The following is a 16955-nucleotide window of genomic DNA, read 5'->3' on the forward strand; positions in this document are numbered from 1 at the left end:
CTTTCTTACCCATTATTGTATTCAGTTCTTAGAACAGCTTGTTGGATAGTCAAGGTTGATTAAAAATTATTCCTATTTTATAGATGAAAGAAATTGTCCCCACACCCCCCACCCCAACCCCAGGAGGACAAGTGATTTGCCTAAAGTCCATGGAGCTAACTGGGGGCAGAGCAGAAGTAAGACCCAGTTGCCTAAACTAAAATCTAGTGTTTTTATGTTGAAACTGACAGAGGGCATGCTGCTCCAGTTTGCATTCCTACTCTATAGAAAGGCAGCCCAGAGTTGTCAGAAGACCTGAGCTTTGCTCCTGTCTCTGCCAAGAATAAATTTGTTTTTGTCCAGAAAGTCACTTAACTGCTTCTTTTGTAAATGGGGAGAATTATCTCTATCCTTCCTGCCCCACAGAGTTGCTATGAAAGTGAGATGAAATCAGATTGTGAAAATGCTTTGGGAAACTGAATAAATGTTTGGTGGGAGGGCTGCTACTATTCTGTGGAGAACTTGGCAAAGCCAGGACTATGGACTTATTTCCCTAAAGTTATTTTTATTTATTTTTAATTTTTTTTTTTTTTTTTTTTTTTTTTTTTTTACAATTGAGTAAAAACACATAACATGAACTCTACCCTCTTAATCCCCTACTATTATTTTCCAGGCAGAATTTTCAGAGCTTAACCTGGTGGCCCATGCAGATGGGACCTATGCTGTGGATATGCAGGTCCTTCGGAATGGCACAAAAGTTGTCCGGTAAGGTCCTTTCTGTCCTCAGGGTCACTGTCACTGTCTTCAGAGTTATTTTCTGGTTTGCATAGGTGGTTTCAAAGTCAAGTGTTAGAGTGGGATGGCAGTGCCATGTATATAGTATAGAAGTTAATGATGTATGCTATGTAGCAGTGGTAGAGGAAGGCAGAGAATATCAGCTCCTGCTCTCAGGGGTCTCTTAGTCCAATGGTAGACAAAGGACTCAGGACTCATTTAGAGGTAACTGGATTACTATCAGAGGGGTTCTAGGATTCCAGCTCCACTTCTACCAGTGTTATTTTTGTGCTTTTATCTCTGCATATATTTTCCCAGGAAAAGAGGATTCCGTTGCTTAAAAAGAAAGTTTGAAAACCTCTGATCTAGTTCAACCTCCTACTTTACATTCATTTGCTTAGATTCACTCAGTGAGTTGGTCACAGAGCCTTGTTTTTGTTTATTTATTTTTTTTAGTGTTAATATTAATATTAATTTTTTTCAGAGCCTTGTGTTTCTATGTGAATTCTCTTAACTCCCAACCCTGTACTCTTCTATGTTCCTCAGTCCTGGGAATTCATAAGTCTGATGGGAAAGTCTAGGTTGGAAGGGACATAAGATAGAAGAAAATTTGCAGTTACAGGGCACAAACATGCCAGGTGGTATGCTGGGTAACTTACAGATGTGGCCAAATTTAATAAAACAGTTCTGTGAGGGAGGTAACAAGAATTCCAGATGAGGGAAAATGGCTTCCACAGTGTCAATTTTCCCATGGGCTCAGCATGGTGTCAGGTTTTCAAATACAGAATCTTGTGCCAGGAAGAATCTTTACTTCAACCTCTTCCCTATGTTAACCTACAGCATCCTGACACTGAGGTCTCCAACATCTGGTAAGAACTGGCTCAGTGACAAGGAAGGCAAAGCTCAGGTGTCTGGAACCTAACAATAGGAAACGTAAACTCATTCATCCTAGAGATGAGGAGGACAGAAAAATAGAAATCCGGCCAGTGGGGAGAGAGCTCAAGAGAGAATAATGGGCCCCTCCAACTGCAGGTAGAGTGAGTCATAGGGATGCGTACACACAAGGATGTGGTGAGAGAAAGGTCCATAGCAGGGTGCCAGGAGGGATCTGGCAAAACTAAGGCAGGTCCTTCCAGGTATGCGTGTAGGAACTTAAGAGCTGGCCAGTGTAGGAAATCTAGGGTTCAGTTCCTATAACTGGCATTTAAGGTTTGATCTCAAGAATACAGCTGGAGTCAGTTTCCCAGAACTGGGGCACAGGGAGATCAGAGCAGCTCCAGCACATGCCATAATGACTTGATGCTACATTCCTTGAGTTACTGAGAAGGGCTTCTTCCACCCCCACTTCAAAAGACTGATCTCTGAGCCCAGGTGGTACTGGAGCTGTAGATGGGGGGGGGGGGGGGGGTTGAATGTGTGCCTGGGCAGAGAACCAGGTGGGTCATTGCATATGGTGTGAAACTGGCAGGCTCCAGAGCCTTGAGGGAGAATGCTGCTACAGAACTGACTCTTTGGGAAGGTGGGGTTCCCTTGGAGTCAGGGCATGAAGATAGAGCAGCTGAGGAGCTTTGCTGGCTAGAGGGGAAACACAGGGAGCCTTCCCATGCATGGGAACATTCTGTACTCCCAGTGCTTCCTGTAGCCATTGCTCAACCTCAGTTCTTCAAAAAATATTTGCACCCCTCCCTAGTGTACACTTTGGAAGAATAACACTGAAGTTTGGCATGTGTTCTCAGCCAGCCAGGACCCTTGCTCTTCTGGGGGCCTGAAGAGGGCATTGCCTATTTTAAGGAGCAAGTTTAAGGAATCAGAATAGGACACTGAGTTCAGGGATCTCTGTGGCAGGGTGGTGAAGTCAGGCAAATATGTCTTCAAAGTCTACTGGGGCACTCTTTGTTGGAGCATAAACGCTGAAGCCACAAGGAGCTTCTCTTTTATTGCCCCATAGGGACCAGGTAAATTCTTGTTCATTTAAGTTGTAAGGGTATGAAAGTGTTTCTTTTTCCCCTCCTGAGGGAATTTGTACCTTAGAAAAAGACAATGCTCAATCCAGAGGAATAAGGGAACTTCAGACATCTCTTTAAATCTCCTTTAAGAGCTGCCATAACTTCCTATTCCATAGAATATTAAAACGAGGGGCTTACATCAGGTGACCCTTAATATCCCTTCTCTGTCTAGGGCTTTGGAAATAGGAGACAAGATGAGGGGCTGGTTTATGGGAAACTTGCCTCTACATTTTTACCAGGTCCTTCCGGCCAGACTTTGTGCTTATCCGGCAGCATGCATTCGGCATGGCAGAGAATGAGGACTTCCGTCACCTTGTCATTGGCATGCAGTACGCAGGCCTCCCCAGCATCAACTCGCTGGAATCCATTTACAACTTCTGTGACAAGCCATGGGTGGTGAGTGAGGCTCCCTTCCCCCCAGGTAAAAAGGTGGGATCCAGGTCCTGTATCTCCCAGTCCCACAGGAGGGACCACTGGCAATCAAGTTGCACTAGGCACAACTGAGAGGATGTGAGAGGAGCTTCAGATGGGACCTGGGGAAGGGTGGGCTCTCGCAATAAAACATTATCTTCAAGGGCTGGGCTGCCTTTGATGTAGAGTGGACCTTTGACCTCACAACAAAGTCACACAAAGATTCTCTAAAGAAGTCCTTATAGATCTGCAAGCTGTGCCCTCAAGCCATAGATGTAAGAATAAAAATACCTGATTCTTGCCTCTCAGTGGTCTATTGGAAACGCCTGAGGCAGGTGGGGACCCAGCTCCTATAACGGCTCTCCAGGCAGCCCTCTTAGAAGGAAATACCTGCTCCCAATCACATCCTCTTCCTCTTGTTTTTCAAAAATCACTTCAGCTATCACACTGGCTTGCCAAGGGCCACTGTGAAGTTCTCAAACCCAAGCCTCTATACCACCCAGGGAGTTGGAGGGGAGGCTTTTTAACCAGATGGACCCATCACCTTTGCTCTTGGTCTCTTCCTCACACCTGAACTCACAGTTTTCCCGTTCCCTTGGAAACCAGGGAGATCTGAGAGTGTAAGAGAAAGACCAGTGAATGAGGAGTCAGGGGGAGCTGCTGTGGTTGAGGAGGGAGGGTTGGGTTCCTGATCACCACTCATGCAGATACCTCTGGCCTGAGGCACGTAAGAATCCTAGGGTTTTGCAGAAACAAGCTAAAAGAGTTGTATGATTTAAATGTGAAGGCATTATTTGAGGCCTTTACCAAGTTTCTTTTCTAGGGACTTCCCTTTTCCCCCTAGTTTCACAACTTTCCCTACTGCACATAAGCCCTAGCCCTTTTCTTCCCTTTCCTTCCCTGCCCTTTCAATACCTGCTAGAATTTGTCTACCTCATAGCCACACAGGATGATTCTGCTATTGCTAATTTATTTCTTCTAAGTAAATTTTTCTGTGTCTGGTTTCTTTGTCAACTAGGGATGGATAATAGTAGTACCTGTCACCAGTTTGCCAGCCTGGTTGTTATAGTCCCCTAGTATTTAGGATCTCTTAAAGAAAATAGTCCCCTCCTTTATGTTCCAAAACTATGCCAGAAGCCAGGGTGGGAGGATCAGAGAGCCTATGCCTAGGGCTTTGCCCCTCCTGGGATCTGGGATCTGGTGAGGGTTCACATTCTCACCCATTCACAATCCAGCACATTGCCTTTGGCATCACATGAGAACAGCAAGGCTCCCTGGCCAGACACCAAGTTCTCCCTTCATTTTCATTAAGCAGCTGCCACACTAATGACATTTTATATATTGTTCTCTACTTGTTAATGGAAGTGAACAAATTTGGTGACCATGAAGGGAGGGTTCCTCTGAGATGATGACTTTTGTTCATATTCTCTTTCTTTATTGTGACTGTTCTTGGTGTGAGGAGAGACCTCAGTTGGGTGGTTAAGGTTCTATCTACCTTGTGTCTCTGAGCACATCTGCTATTATATATTGGTCAGGGCAGGCTGTGCCCTGGGATTTTGGAAGCAGAAGTGGCCCTATCAATGAAGGTAATATTCTAGAGAAAGTAAGAATGCCACCATTCCATATTGCTGCAAATTTATCTAAAAATCCTATCACTCCATCTGGGTATTTTAGAGACAGAGGCACAGGAGTTGAATTAAAGCATTTATTTCCAGGAGGGCCAAGGATAACATATTAAACTCAAGACTGATTCTGAAATCTCATTTCTTCCAAGAAGTCTTTCCTGATTCAATGAAGAAATGGTGATAATGAACATTATCTTCCTATTCATTGCCAACACCACCCCCAGCTCCTAAATCCATTCTTTTGTCTATGCATAGAGGAAATAACCCTTATCAGATATTACATTTGTTTAATTGGTAACTGTGTACTTGTGACTTAATCTAAGTTTCCAAGGAGGCAGGGGTTAGATGCCAAGCCCAGTACCTTGAGCAGACAGGGACTGCTGGAGATAAAGTGGAGTAGGGTAGGGTGAGCTCCCAGGGACCTAACTAGTGTCTGGGAACTGGCTGCCATTTTAGTCTTGCTGTCCCAGGACTCTGGGATTTTGCCGTGGGCCTTCCTGGCATCGCTGTGGTGTCTGTGTAACTCTCCCACATGCTGGAAAGATAAGGCCCCACATGCCTTGGTGCCATGCCAGGGCGTGGGTTGCAGCAGGACAGAGGTTGTTAGGCAGAGCTGGCATCAGCTTGCTGGTGATGCTGGAGAGCCTTGGGAGCTCAGGCAGATATCCAGAGGCAGAACAGGAATCCAAGGTGGCCAAGGTGGGCAGGCAGGACTTAAAGGTCAGATGGGGTGATGGAGAGAATCAGAGAAGGCAAAAAAGGTCTGAGGGGTTTGTCTTGACAGTCAAAGCAAGTTGAAAAACTAAAGAATGGCAAGGACAGCAAGGTACAGTGAAACATGCAATGGGGCAAGGCGTGACCTACCTCGTTGCTGTCCTAGTGCAGTCCCAATTCCAGGCATGATCTGGTAACCTATGCTGTCCTTTGCTTTTCTAGCCTCTGTATCCTCATATGTAAAATGAGATGTCTGGTCTAGAGACTCTCTAAAGTCTCTCAATAATAAAATCTTCAGGGTTCAAGAGTCTCTGAATCATACTTTTCTGTTTTATAGGAGGCTCTCAAGATCTATAGTCACCAGCTGTGTCACAAATGGGAGTGACTCAGAAATTCCAACATTTTCCAGCATTTCAAAAATAATGAAATTCTGTCCCTGACAACAAAAGGATCACAATATATGATCACTTAAACTGCAGTTTGATAATGGAGTTTGGGAGGATATATAATAAAATGATATTCCTTTATGGTAAAAATTTTGAGGAACTGATCAAACTTACTCCTTTCATTTTATTTATGAAGAAAATGAGGCCTGGAGAGGAGAAATCATTTGCTCAAGGACACCTAGCGAGTTCAAGGCAGAACAAGAACCCAAAGACTCTAACCCAGTTTTCTAACAACCCAGTTCTAAGTTTCTGCTCCTCCCCCCACACTTCCCTGTCCCCACCGGCTCTTGTACCAACATCCCTTATTGAGAATAGGAGCTAGGCTTTTGAAAAATGTTCTAGCTTTCCTTTCTCTGATAAATAGAAGGCAAGTTTGATCTGGCAACTTTTCCTTCTAGCAGTTCCAGATATCAGTGGTTTCAAGTGTAAACTAACCTAAGTAGCACTACAGGGAAGATGCTGGATTACCCCTGCTGCCAGTGCACTGGAGGTGTGTGGGTGGGTGTGTGTTTGAATGGATTGAGCAGAAAAGTCCTATGTGTTTCCTACAGGAAGAGCATGGTCTCTGCAGAGTCTGAAAGGCAGCAGGAAGAGTTATAGGTTGGAAATAAAGGGGCCTGACTATGATCCCACCTCAACTATTATGTGACGTTGGGCAAGTGATCTCTCTGGGTTTCAGTTTCTTCACTTATAAAATGTGGGGACAGGGAACTCCAGGGGGTGCTAGATGTTTGCCTGAGGCTTTTCAACCCTCAGACTGTAAGTATGTGTATCTCACCTCTTCATAGAGTTGTTCTGGATTCTCCTAGGTAAAGGATCCAGAATTCAGTTCTTAGATGAGTAATAAGTCCTAGAGTGTCTAGGTCTGTCTATCCTGCATACCATGAGCATCAATATTTTCCTAAAGAACAGCTTTATTCATGACCCCTGCTCCAATTCTTATGACTCCATACTGTCTGCAGAAAACAGCTACCATTCCTTTCTTAGAATTGGAACTTTCAAGACTTGTCCCCATGTTACCTATCTAGCTTTATCAATTGTCATCTCTAGAGATCATGTATTTAAAGTTAGAGATCTAAATTTCAATCCCAGCTTCACCTTTTTGTAGTTCTGTGACTTCAGGCAACTATTCTACCATCTCTGAGCTTCATATGTAAAATAAAGATGATAAAATACCTAGTTCATCAATTTGATATGGGGAATGAATGAAATACTGTAAAATTGTATAGATAATGAATGAATGTTAATGCATTCTCCCTTCCCCAACTAATGCATATGTTCTTTTTTTTTGCTGCTTTATTTTTTTAATTTAATTTTATTAAATTTTTAAAATAATGATTAAAAATCAATTTATTTTTTAAAATTTAATTTAATTTTATTTGCAGTGTTTTCAAAATTCATTGTTTATGTACCACACCCAGTGCATATGTTCTTTAAAAACAAGAATTGTACATTTTTTATATCCTCAGTGTTTTGTTCAAAGTCCCCAACAGAGCAAATGCTCAGTAAATATTTGTTTGATAGATTGATGTTTGTCTAAAGCAGTGTCTAGATAAGCTGAATCATTTGCTTCTCTTTTGCAGTTTGCCCAGCTGGTGGCCATCTACAAGACATTGGGAGGAGAAAAGTTCCCACTCATTGAGCAGACATACTACCCCAACCATAAAGAGATGGTAGGTGATTGAGTGGGGACTTTAGTTCCTCTGCTGTTTACATTCTGAGCCACATGGGGATTATGGGGCCCTAAAGAGGGCCTCAGCATTTCAACCCCAGACACTCTGTTGGGATTAAACTATGGGGCTAGAGCAGCTGAATTTTAATTGATAACCCCTTGTTTCCAAAGTCTGGAGACCAAATAGCTAAGAGTAGAAATTTGGGCATTTTATCAAGTTGAGAAACTAATAAATCTGTGTATCAACAATCAGAGGATCCTCCTGTTTGGGGTTCTAGCCCTGGCCCTGCCACATATCACTTGACTAGTTAGATTCCCTGTGTGTGAGTTTCTCAATAGGAAAGTTCAATGGCATAATTATTCCTGACCAGGATATCTAATATGGTACTTATAAAAAGTAAGTGAGATTAGGTGATAGCCTTCTGGAAAAGTGTGAAGTACAACTCAGATGTAAGATGTTGTTCCTATAATTATTCACCAGCCCCTTCCATTCCTCTGGCTTCCTCAAGATTGACTGGGTTAACACTATGCCTTCTCTGAGGCCATGCTAGGATGTCAGAAGGAACAGAGAGATGGCATGGTTGGTGGTGAGGAGGCTACAACTAATGTTTTTTCTTTATGACCACCTCTTGCTCAACTCCCTTCTTCCTCCCTGTCCCTACATTCTCTGCCCCAGGCCTGCATGGTCAGTTGGTGATCCTGCTTAACCCACCAATGGAGACTTTCTGCCATAGCATTCCAGTGTCATACTGTGGGACAGAGAGCCCTGCTCCAAAAAGGATCTCCATTGGAACCATTTCTGTGAATCAAGAACCTTCATTTGACATATTGGTCATAATCCTGCTTATTAGCAAACTACACACAAAAGATGAATAGTAAACTTGAGCCTTGAAAAGAACTACCTTATTCATCTTTGCCAGGGAGAGGCTCTGGAAATTTAAGCCCTCATCCTTCATAAATCCTTGAGATGAACATATGAGCTTTCTCTTTCAGGGCAAGCCAGGAAGCCTTGCAGAATCTAAGGAACCCTAAGGGCTCAGTACTTAGAGTTCTAAGTACTCTAATACACAGTGGTGGAGGGGAGTGAACTTTAGGGCAGACAGGGAGCAAAGCTGGCTTTTTTCCTGCCATAAAGTCTAGCAGGGCTGACCAGTGAGAACAGTTGTAACAGTTGCAAAATATGTTCCCCACCTACCATTTTTCTCCCCCAAGTGTCTTTGTGTTATTTCTCTCATGTCCTCTGTCCTAAAATTGGCCCTTGAGAAAGAACCTCCTAAGATCTCTCTGAGGTGTCAAAAGCTAAAGGGGAATTTCATCTCTACAAGAGAAAGGCTTTTTTGGCTTAAAAAAAAAATTCTGAATTAGGAATAAAGACCTTAGTAATCTAGTAGAGAAGACTTTAAGAAATTGAGGAGAAGCTTTATGGACATCAGTTGAGGACATTAAAGATAGTTGACCTGGAGAGACAATACCTAAGTCTATTCTTGTCCAAAGAGTTATGTTAACTGGACCAGACTCTCTGCTAGGAATGGTATAGAGGAGATTATAGCATGTAGAATGAGGTTAAGCCATTGCAGGTCTCACAGTGAGTGACTGTATTCCCCCAAGTGTCTCCCCAAACAGAAAAAAGTATATGAGAGGATTAGGATGCGTAGGGACATGAGTAAAGGACATAAAGCCATAGTGGGTTGTTCATTTCATTCCTCCAAATCAGCTTGTTTCTGATTCTGTCAGCCCACCTTCTGGAATTGTACATCACAGTGCTACATTATCTCATATGTATAATAATCACCATTTCTCTCCTATCAGATCAGTTAAGGGAATAGTTCTGGCTTTCTCCTGGGGAGAAAAGGGAACAGTTCTGGCTTTCAAAAACAAACTAAGCCAAAATCAAAACTTTCAGTAACAGGTTTCTGTTACTAGCTAGCCTAAAAGGGTTTGGGACACAGGGGAGATGGGCTGAAGGCTGGATAGAAAAGTGATGTTATTTTCTGTGGCCCTTGACAGGTGCTGGGCTGTCATTTGGACCCAAGCTGTAATATGCCCCATCCCTATCCTAACACTAGCCAGACCATCAACTTGGTACTTTCCATTGGCTGGCAGTGATGAGGCAGATGGTGATAGCCAGAGCTCCACAGGGAAGGAGAAATGGCTTGGGCTTCAGGATGCTTGAAGGAGTGTGATGGTCACTGGCCCCTATTAGGGCTGTATGATGTCAACAAACTCCTTCCTGAGGGGCAGGCGGCCCTGGTACCAGCTGCAGGTGCCATCAGCATGCTTCATGCAGACATAATGCTGGGCCTGGTACCCATAGAGCTTCCGTTCCAACAGCCAGTCTGTCCAGAGGCACTCGTTGGGAGCTGAGATGGTACAGGGCACTGTATAGCAGGTGGTAATCTAGAGTCATAGCCACACAACATCAACGTGAGTATGGTGTCCTTTTTCCATTATTGCCTTTCAGACTCCTACATATCATTACAACCCAGTTCAAATGCCCCTGACTCCTGAAGCCTTTCCTAGTCCCTAAACTTCCTTCTGAGTTCCCTTTCCCCATCTCCTAATATACAGTATTGCCTCTCAAATGATATCTCTTGAGTCAGACAGGCCTGAGGTCATTGGTCCATCACTGACCTTGAGCAGATCACTTCTTACAGCATTGATTTCTTCACCTTAAAATGGAAATCTTAACTCTTCATAAATTTGTTATAAAGACTAAATTAAATATTTTAAGGAAATACATCATTACAGGGCCTGGCAAAAAGTAGACTCTCTCTAAACAGTAGCTATGTTATCTCGTTCTTTATATGATAGCCACCTTCCCAGCCAAAAATGTAAGTACTTTGAGATCATGAACTATGGGCCATGTTGCTTTTCCATCCCCAACTTAATACAGTGCCTGATCCATGGCAGATTTCAAATATAGTACAATAAGTGAATAAATGCATCCACAAAGGAAGGAATATGGCTGCAAGTCTCAAGACCCTTCCCTCAGCCCCAAAAGACCTTGCAAATGGATATTCCCTTACTTGGCAGCCACAGTTCAGATGGTAGTGGTGATTCAGACTTTCTCTCTGCAAAAGGGACAGGTTCTCCCAAGGTTCGATGTAGTTGCACAGATGGATGAAGACTTTTCCATCACTGAGGACCTGACCTTCAGGGGTAATGGAGGAAAACCTAGCATGAGGAATTTGCTCATGGAGCTCCAGGAGCCCAGGTCCGCAAAGAGACCAGAACTACAATTTCTTCAATGGCTTCTTGGTGGCAGTGGTGACATGGGGCTCAATGAAAGAACCAGGAAAACCTTTACAATTTTTATATCAAAGATATTAACAGATTATGTTTGTATGAGAGAATTGTGGGATGAAGGTCTTTTCCTTTAGTGGTGTAGAGAGAAAAACATGGACTTTAAAGTCAGACTGTGGACACAACTGCCTTCTTTTCTCTCATTTACAGCCATGTGACCTTAAGAAGGTCACATAACTTCTCAGCTCAAAGTATGAAAGTAGTAAGTTGTTGTCAGGATTAAATGAGAGAATGTCTGTAAAGTTCCCAGCACAGCTTGGGCCCACAGAAGGTTCCATAAATAATAGGTCCCTTACTTTTTCCAACCCTTCCCAGTATCTACATAGCCTGGTATCCTGCCCCATTGATACCTATCTTGGTGAGTCTCTCCTCTTCCCCATAGGAAAGTGTCCCCTCTTTACTTATCAAAGTCTTTCCTAACTTCCAAAGGCCCTTTTCAGTACCACAGTGTCCTCAGAGCCATCTCTGACCCCCTAGCCCACACTTCTCTTAGAACCTTAGTCACTCAATTATTCACTGAGCAACTACTACGACTTGGTACCCAGAAATTCAGAAATAAATATGACAGAATCTCTTCCCCCAAGGAGCTTAATAACCAGTAGGGCAGATAGGTAAGTAGGCAAAAATTATACTGTTGTGTGATTATGTATAAGATGCAGTATAAGAATGAACAAGGCACAATTATCTACATCTGTGGAAGGGGTGTGGGGCAAGGAAGGTGTCTCAGAGGAGCTGATGCTTGTATTAGTCTTTGAAAGGGTGGATAGGAGTTCCCCTGTGAGACAAATGAGGGAAAGGACTTCTGAACATAGGGACTACCCTGTGCAGGGTGGAGGGGCACAGCCCAGCAGAACACTTTCTGCAACTGCAAGTAGTTTAGTTCAGCGCTGGGGGATATGAAGAGTTGGGAGCTGTTACCCACACTTGGCTGAAGATAAAGCTGGCGAGGTCAGCAGTGTTCTGGTTACAGGGGCTTTCAACATTAGACAAAAGAGCTTGTGTCTTCTCCTAGAGAGCATGGGCACCACTGATGACTTCTCAGTAGACTTGTGTTTTTTTTGTTTATCCCCACTCACAGTTAAGACTTGATGTTTTTGAGGGCAAAGAACATATCTCCTCCTCCCCTGATGCACCACGGTGCTGGCAGAGGGCTAGGCATACAGAGTGAATGAGGTAGCCTTGTCTGCTAATCCTGGGACATGAAGGGCTCAGTGACATGCTCTGCCTCTGTCTCTCCCAACCATAGGCTCCCAGATCAACATAATTCTACATCCTTAGGTCTGGCAAGCCCCTACCAGTGTGACTTCTAATAGCTATGATTTCTCAAGAGCCAAGCTTGGACCTTGAGCTCTTTGAGGACTGTGACTTGTCACTGAGTCTCCATCCTCCTGCCCAAGGCCTGGCAGTGAGTAGGTGGTCTTTATTGCTGAATGGATGGACAGATGGTGGAAATTCCTTCTGTTATCCCCACCTGCTGTGTTGTTGTTGTTGTTGTTGTTTTTCCTTGCCTTCTTTCCAAATATTTTTCTTCTTTTAGGGGCAATTTAGGTCGCACTTACAGAGTGAAGCTTCCCTAATTGTTTACAATCACACACTTACCCCTTTCCCCTGAACTTCAAAATAATTTAATATTGCATTCATTCACTTATGTAGTCATAATCTTGTGTGGTTTCTTAACTGTCCTGTCCCAACCAATGGAGTATGAAGGCCTGCCTGGGCCCAAGTTCATAGAGACTTGTTAGACTTGTTAGACTGAAGGCTCCTGTTAGGGCCTGTGCTTTACTATACCCCCAGTATATGACCTGTGATGTGATTTAGCAGAGTCTCATTATGAGCCAATATCATGACCTAATGTAGCTATCTAAAATTAATGCCACTGTGACTATAATATGTGTGTTGGGGGGCAAGGTTGACATGCACAATCCTCATTTACTCTGTGAATCAAGACATCACCTGTAGTGTAGGGAGTTTAGGGACCTGTGCTAGGGGAAAGACAGGCTCTATCCCATTTGATAAGGTGGCCAGGCTAGGAAGGGGTCTGGAAACCATGGGCAGCAGACCTAGAGCTAGAGTGCCCATGTTTATGGTCCTTGGGCCTCTGAAGGATCATCATGGGCAGAGGGCAAAACTGAACCCACAAGGGGCAGTTTCAGAGGAGTGGATTTTTGGTTCAAGATATCAAACTTACATCAATTAAAACTGTTTAAAAATGGGACCAGCTGCCTGAGCCTGGAAGAGCAGCCTGTCCTTAAAGTAGTGAAGCAGTGGCCAAGATCACTGTAACGAAGACTCTAGCATTGAAAGGAAGGTTACCACAGCTCCTCCCAACTCAGAGGCTGGCTCTTAGGAATGCAGCTATGTTTTCTGCCCAAGAAAATGCCACCTAGCTCAGCTTGCTGCCCAAGGACAGCCCTGGCTCCTTCTCTGTCCTAAGGAGGACAGAGACTATTAGGGTTGCTTGTTGGTCTTCAACTTACCAGTCAAAAGATATTGCTTCTGACTGTTAGCTTCTAGTTTCACACCACAGAGGGAGGAATCAAAAGGTGTATAGATATACTGAACATCCTTGAGTTTCTCAAACCCTTTAAACATCTGAAAGGCAATAACAAAAGAAAAAGCAGTGTGTTGGGTCAGTGAGTATACTTTATATCTTAACAGGGAAAAAAATCATTTCTCAATCTAAAAGAAATTAAGCAAAAATCTAGTAGAATTTGGTACACACAGATGGCCCAACTGGGTCATTTCTATCTTTAGAAAAATCTAAACCTTAGTTTAATTGGGTGGAATACCTCTAGTAGCCCCACGCACAGGCAGCTGTAGGAATGGATGGACACTAAGGCCTGTGGGCCCTGCTTGCAAACGTCAGCGACTTCCACTTCAGCGTCAATACCCCATGATCAATGAGCCAGGTTACCTGCCAACCAGCCCCCCTCCCAGTACACAGACCCCACTCCTCCCAACAGCCCAAGGAATTCGATGCCCTGTCCTGTTCCCCATGTACCTTTATCTGTTTGATTTCATACCGGATCATTTTTTGAGTGTCAGCAGGGTCTGTGCTAGCAGGAACTACCTTCTCACTGGAGATTTTGGCCCGAATGGCTGCATAAGAAGAGAAAAGAGGGTACCTTCAGCAACCTGTGGGAGGAGTTCATCTGGGATCTGGATGACCTGGACCCCTGGAGAATTTTATAGGGGAATTCTGGGTTTAGGTCTTGCTGGATTGTGAGGGGAAACGTGTGTAAAAGTGTGGACCTGGAAACTCATCCTCCACAATTGCTTGAAGTTTCAAACTCCTCAGGTGTACTGGATCCTATGATCTCTATACTTTACCTGCTCGATTTAAGAGTCTAATTCTCCATAGCTAGACTGCAGTGGGTTGGAGGTGGGCATCAGGGTAGAGGAAGGAGGGAGGAACCCCTTGAGGACAGTCAGTTTGCAGTCATCTACCTGTATAGCCTGAGGCCTCAAGAGAGCCTACCCAAAGCTGATACTGGTAAATGGTTATTGAATTAATACATATATTCTGACCCTATACAGAGGTAGTTTGTCTCTTGCCATTTTGGATGTTAATCAAAAACTGGTTATAAAATTCTTTCTATGTGCTTGGCCCAACAGTAGGTACTAGGTCCATAAACATAATTAAGATAAGGTCCCCCGTCCTGCAGAACTCTTGGTCTAGTAGAGAATACACTTACAAAGAATAACAGCACAGTATGCTGGGAGTACAAAAATTTTTGTTAGAGATACCATGGAAGCACCAAGAAGTCAGGAAATGTTCAAAGAAGAAAAGATACCTGAATAAGACCTTGAAGGATGAATAGGAGTCTGCAAGGAATTTAAGGAGAAGGGGAAGGTGCATTTCAGGCCGAGAAAAGATCAAGAACAAAAGGTTTTTGGTGGGGAGGGCAGTGCATGGAGTAAACATCAGTTATAGGCTTGGACACAGTGGGATGTTTATAATGAAAGCCCAGTCCTCTGGCTCCTGTCTCCCCCTCCCTGCATCCAGTAGTTCAGAATATCCAGCCCCTGGATAGCTCCCCGTGACTTCTTGTTTAAGTCCGGTAATTGCAGTAGGCAGAGGTGAGGGGGTCGCTATGGGGGTCCCTTTCATTTCCTTGCAAGTCAGCCAGGCTTTGCGCTTGCAAGGTTGCTATGGCACCAGCCCTGCCCGACCCATCAGCCCCAGTGGGAGGTAACTGGTGCAGCATTTGATCTCCCTTTCCCTCCAGACTCCAGGTCTATAGCTCACCTCAGCCCCATAGCAAACCCACACAACCACCCCCTGCTGTGGTCCTCTCCAGCCTCTGGACTCACCAAGCGCCGAGTGGCAGACGTGCTGCTGGGGGTGTGCAGGGGCACAGCTGCATGCCTCAACCATACCCGGTGGCCGCAGCAGTGCCAGCAGCCTCAGCAACAGCGCCCAGCTTGGCGCGGTCCGGGGGCTCCAGGGCATGACACTGCAAAGCCCTGACTGTGCCTGTGGAGACTGTCTGACCAAACCGGCCCTCCGGGGCTCATCCAGAACGTGTCGTGCCCCTGGCCCCAGGCTTTTTGAGGTGGACCTAGGGCCAATCCCGCCCAGATGGGCTCCTCCCTCCTTTGGCTATAGGCCACCCACGGCTGCAGGACCCACAGCCCTCCTGACTGGCAGGCTCAGTAAAAGGAAGAGGGAAGCCAGGAGAGAGGCCCCTAGTCTGTTTCCCTGCCTAAGCAATCGAGCCTTATAGAAGCAGAGTAAAAAACACTGGGAAAGAGGATGGTGTCAAGGCAGAAAGACAAGTGCAACAAAGATAAAGGCATGAGGGCAGAAAGATCGATAGGCTGTGATTCACACTGAAAGAACAAGAGTGAGGAGAGGCACAAACAGAAAGTGAGACAGGCAGAGTCAGAGAGAGGCAGACAGAATTACAACAGGCAAAAGAGACAGTGACAGAGAGGACGGACCCCTTGCTGAGCTCCACACTGGGAATGAGACAAGCTACTCAGGGCTTCTTTCAGCTGCAGGAAGTGTTTTCAATGCCCTATTTATGAGGCTCCAAAGCAACAGCAAACAGTAATGGAATAGGACAGAGAAAGTTGGGGTGTGTGTGTGTGTCTTGGCGCTGTCAGCTGGGGGGTGGGGAGAGATGTCAGAGAAAGCAGCCTGTGCTTTAGAAACTCTTTCCCATATCCAGAGCCTCAGACTCTGCAGGTGGCTGAAGACAGTGCTCTTCGTGGGGGCTCAAAGCACAGGATATCGCATCACTTAGGGCAAACCTTCAAACACTGGTTCCTATCTCATATCATTAGTCACTGGACTGACTATACCTTGTCATAGAAGGTGGGACAGCTCAGAAAATAAAGAAGCAAGGCACATGGGGGTCACTGCAGCCAGAGCCTTGTCTGCTCTGTTTGACAGAGCATAGTGCTCCAAGTTTCCAAATACAAAGAAACCCAGGAGATTATTGTAGGATATTTCCACACAGTGCTGGACTAGAAGGTAGAAGGCTGGGTCCTGATTCTGTCACAAGGTAGCTTTGCAATTTTTGCCTCTCTGGGCCTCACTTTCTTCTCCATTAAATAGGCTTGAACGTGTTTCCAAGGCCCTTTGATGCTCTTTGTCCCAGCTTCAACTGGCCTCAGCCAGGAATATTGAATTCCTCCGGTCAGGTATTCCCAGCATCTGGTCACACCTCGGATTCCCACGGGAATCTGCCTTTTTATCAGAGTTAACTTCAGTTTTTTCAAAAGACATCTCATTTTGTTGTGGTAGTGATGTTTGAAAAGAAGGAAATTGAAAGAGAGCTGAGTCTGAGTTAGAAAGATGAGATTTGATGACCAAGTTGATTCTTCATATAACACCCGAACCAAAATAGAGCCTGATGTATTTATTATTGGACAGACCCCCAAAAGCATCCAGTCCAGTCTCTTCATTTGGCAAATGTGAAGACAAAGGCTCAGTGAGGTTAAGTGACTTACAAAAAGCTAATGGCTAAGACTAGAATGCAAGTCTGCTGACATAACAGTGTAGTGCTTCTTCCACTCC

At 44.6% G+C, this 16955-nt stretch overlaps 2 protein-coding genes across 3 annotated transcripts in view; one reads left to right on the forward strand and one right to left on the reverse strand.

Annotated features, from left to right (window-relative positions):
- SYN2 (synapsin II) overlaps positions 1-16955 on the forward strand; it is a 218066-nt gene that overhangs the window by 168560 nt on the left and 32551 nt on the right. Inside the window, exons 3-5 of the mRNA XM_059161765.1 lie at positions 653-744; positions 2999-3155; positions 7539-7628. Coding sequence (XP_059017748.1) covers positions 653-744; positions 2999-3155; positions 7539-7628 — 339 coding nt within the window. The remainder of the gene's footprint in view (positions 1-652; positions 745-2998; positions 3156-7538; positions 7629-16955) is intronic.
- Positions 4862-15860, reverse strand: TIMP4 (TIMP metallopeptidase inhibitor 4). 2 transcript variants are annotated; one of them, XM_059161766.1, is made up of 5 exons: positions 15245-15860; positions 13932-14029; positions 13408-13522; positions 10654-10778; positions 4862-5508 (listed from the first exon to the last, which is right to left on the reverse strand). In XM_059161766.1, the coding sequence occupies exons 1-5, from the start codon at positions 15381-15383 to the stop codon at positions 5248-5250; spliced, it is 738 nt and encodes a 245-aa protein (XP_059017749.1). In that variant the 5' UTR covers positions 15384-15860; the 3' UTR covers positions 4862-5247. The 2 variants fall into 2 exon arrangements, with proteins under 2 accessions (XP_059017749.1, XP_059017750.1); XM_059161767.1 differs by having other exon boundaries at positions 5371-10024; positions 15245-15853.

This window comes from Mustela lutreola, chromosome 2 (genome assembly GCF_030435805.1).
Source record: "Mustela lutreola isolate mMusLut2 chromosome 2, mMusLut2.pri, whole genome shotgun sequence".
Lineage (NCBI taxonomy): Eukaryota > Metazoa > Chordata > Mammalia > Carnivora > Mustelidae > Mustela > Mustela lutreola.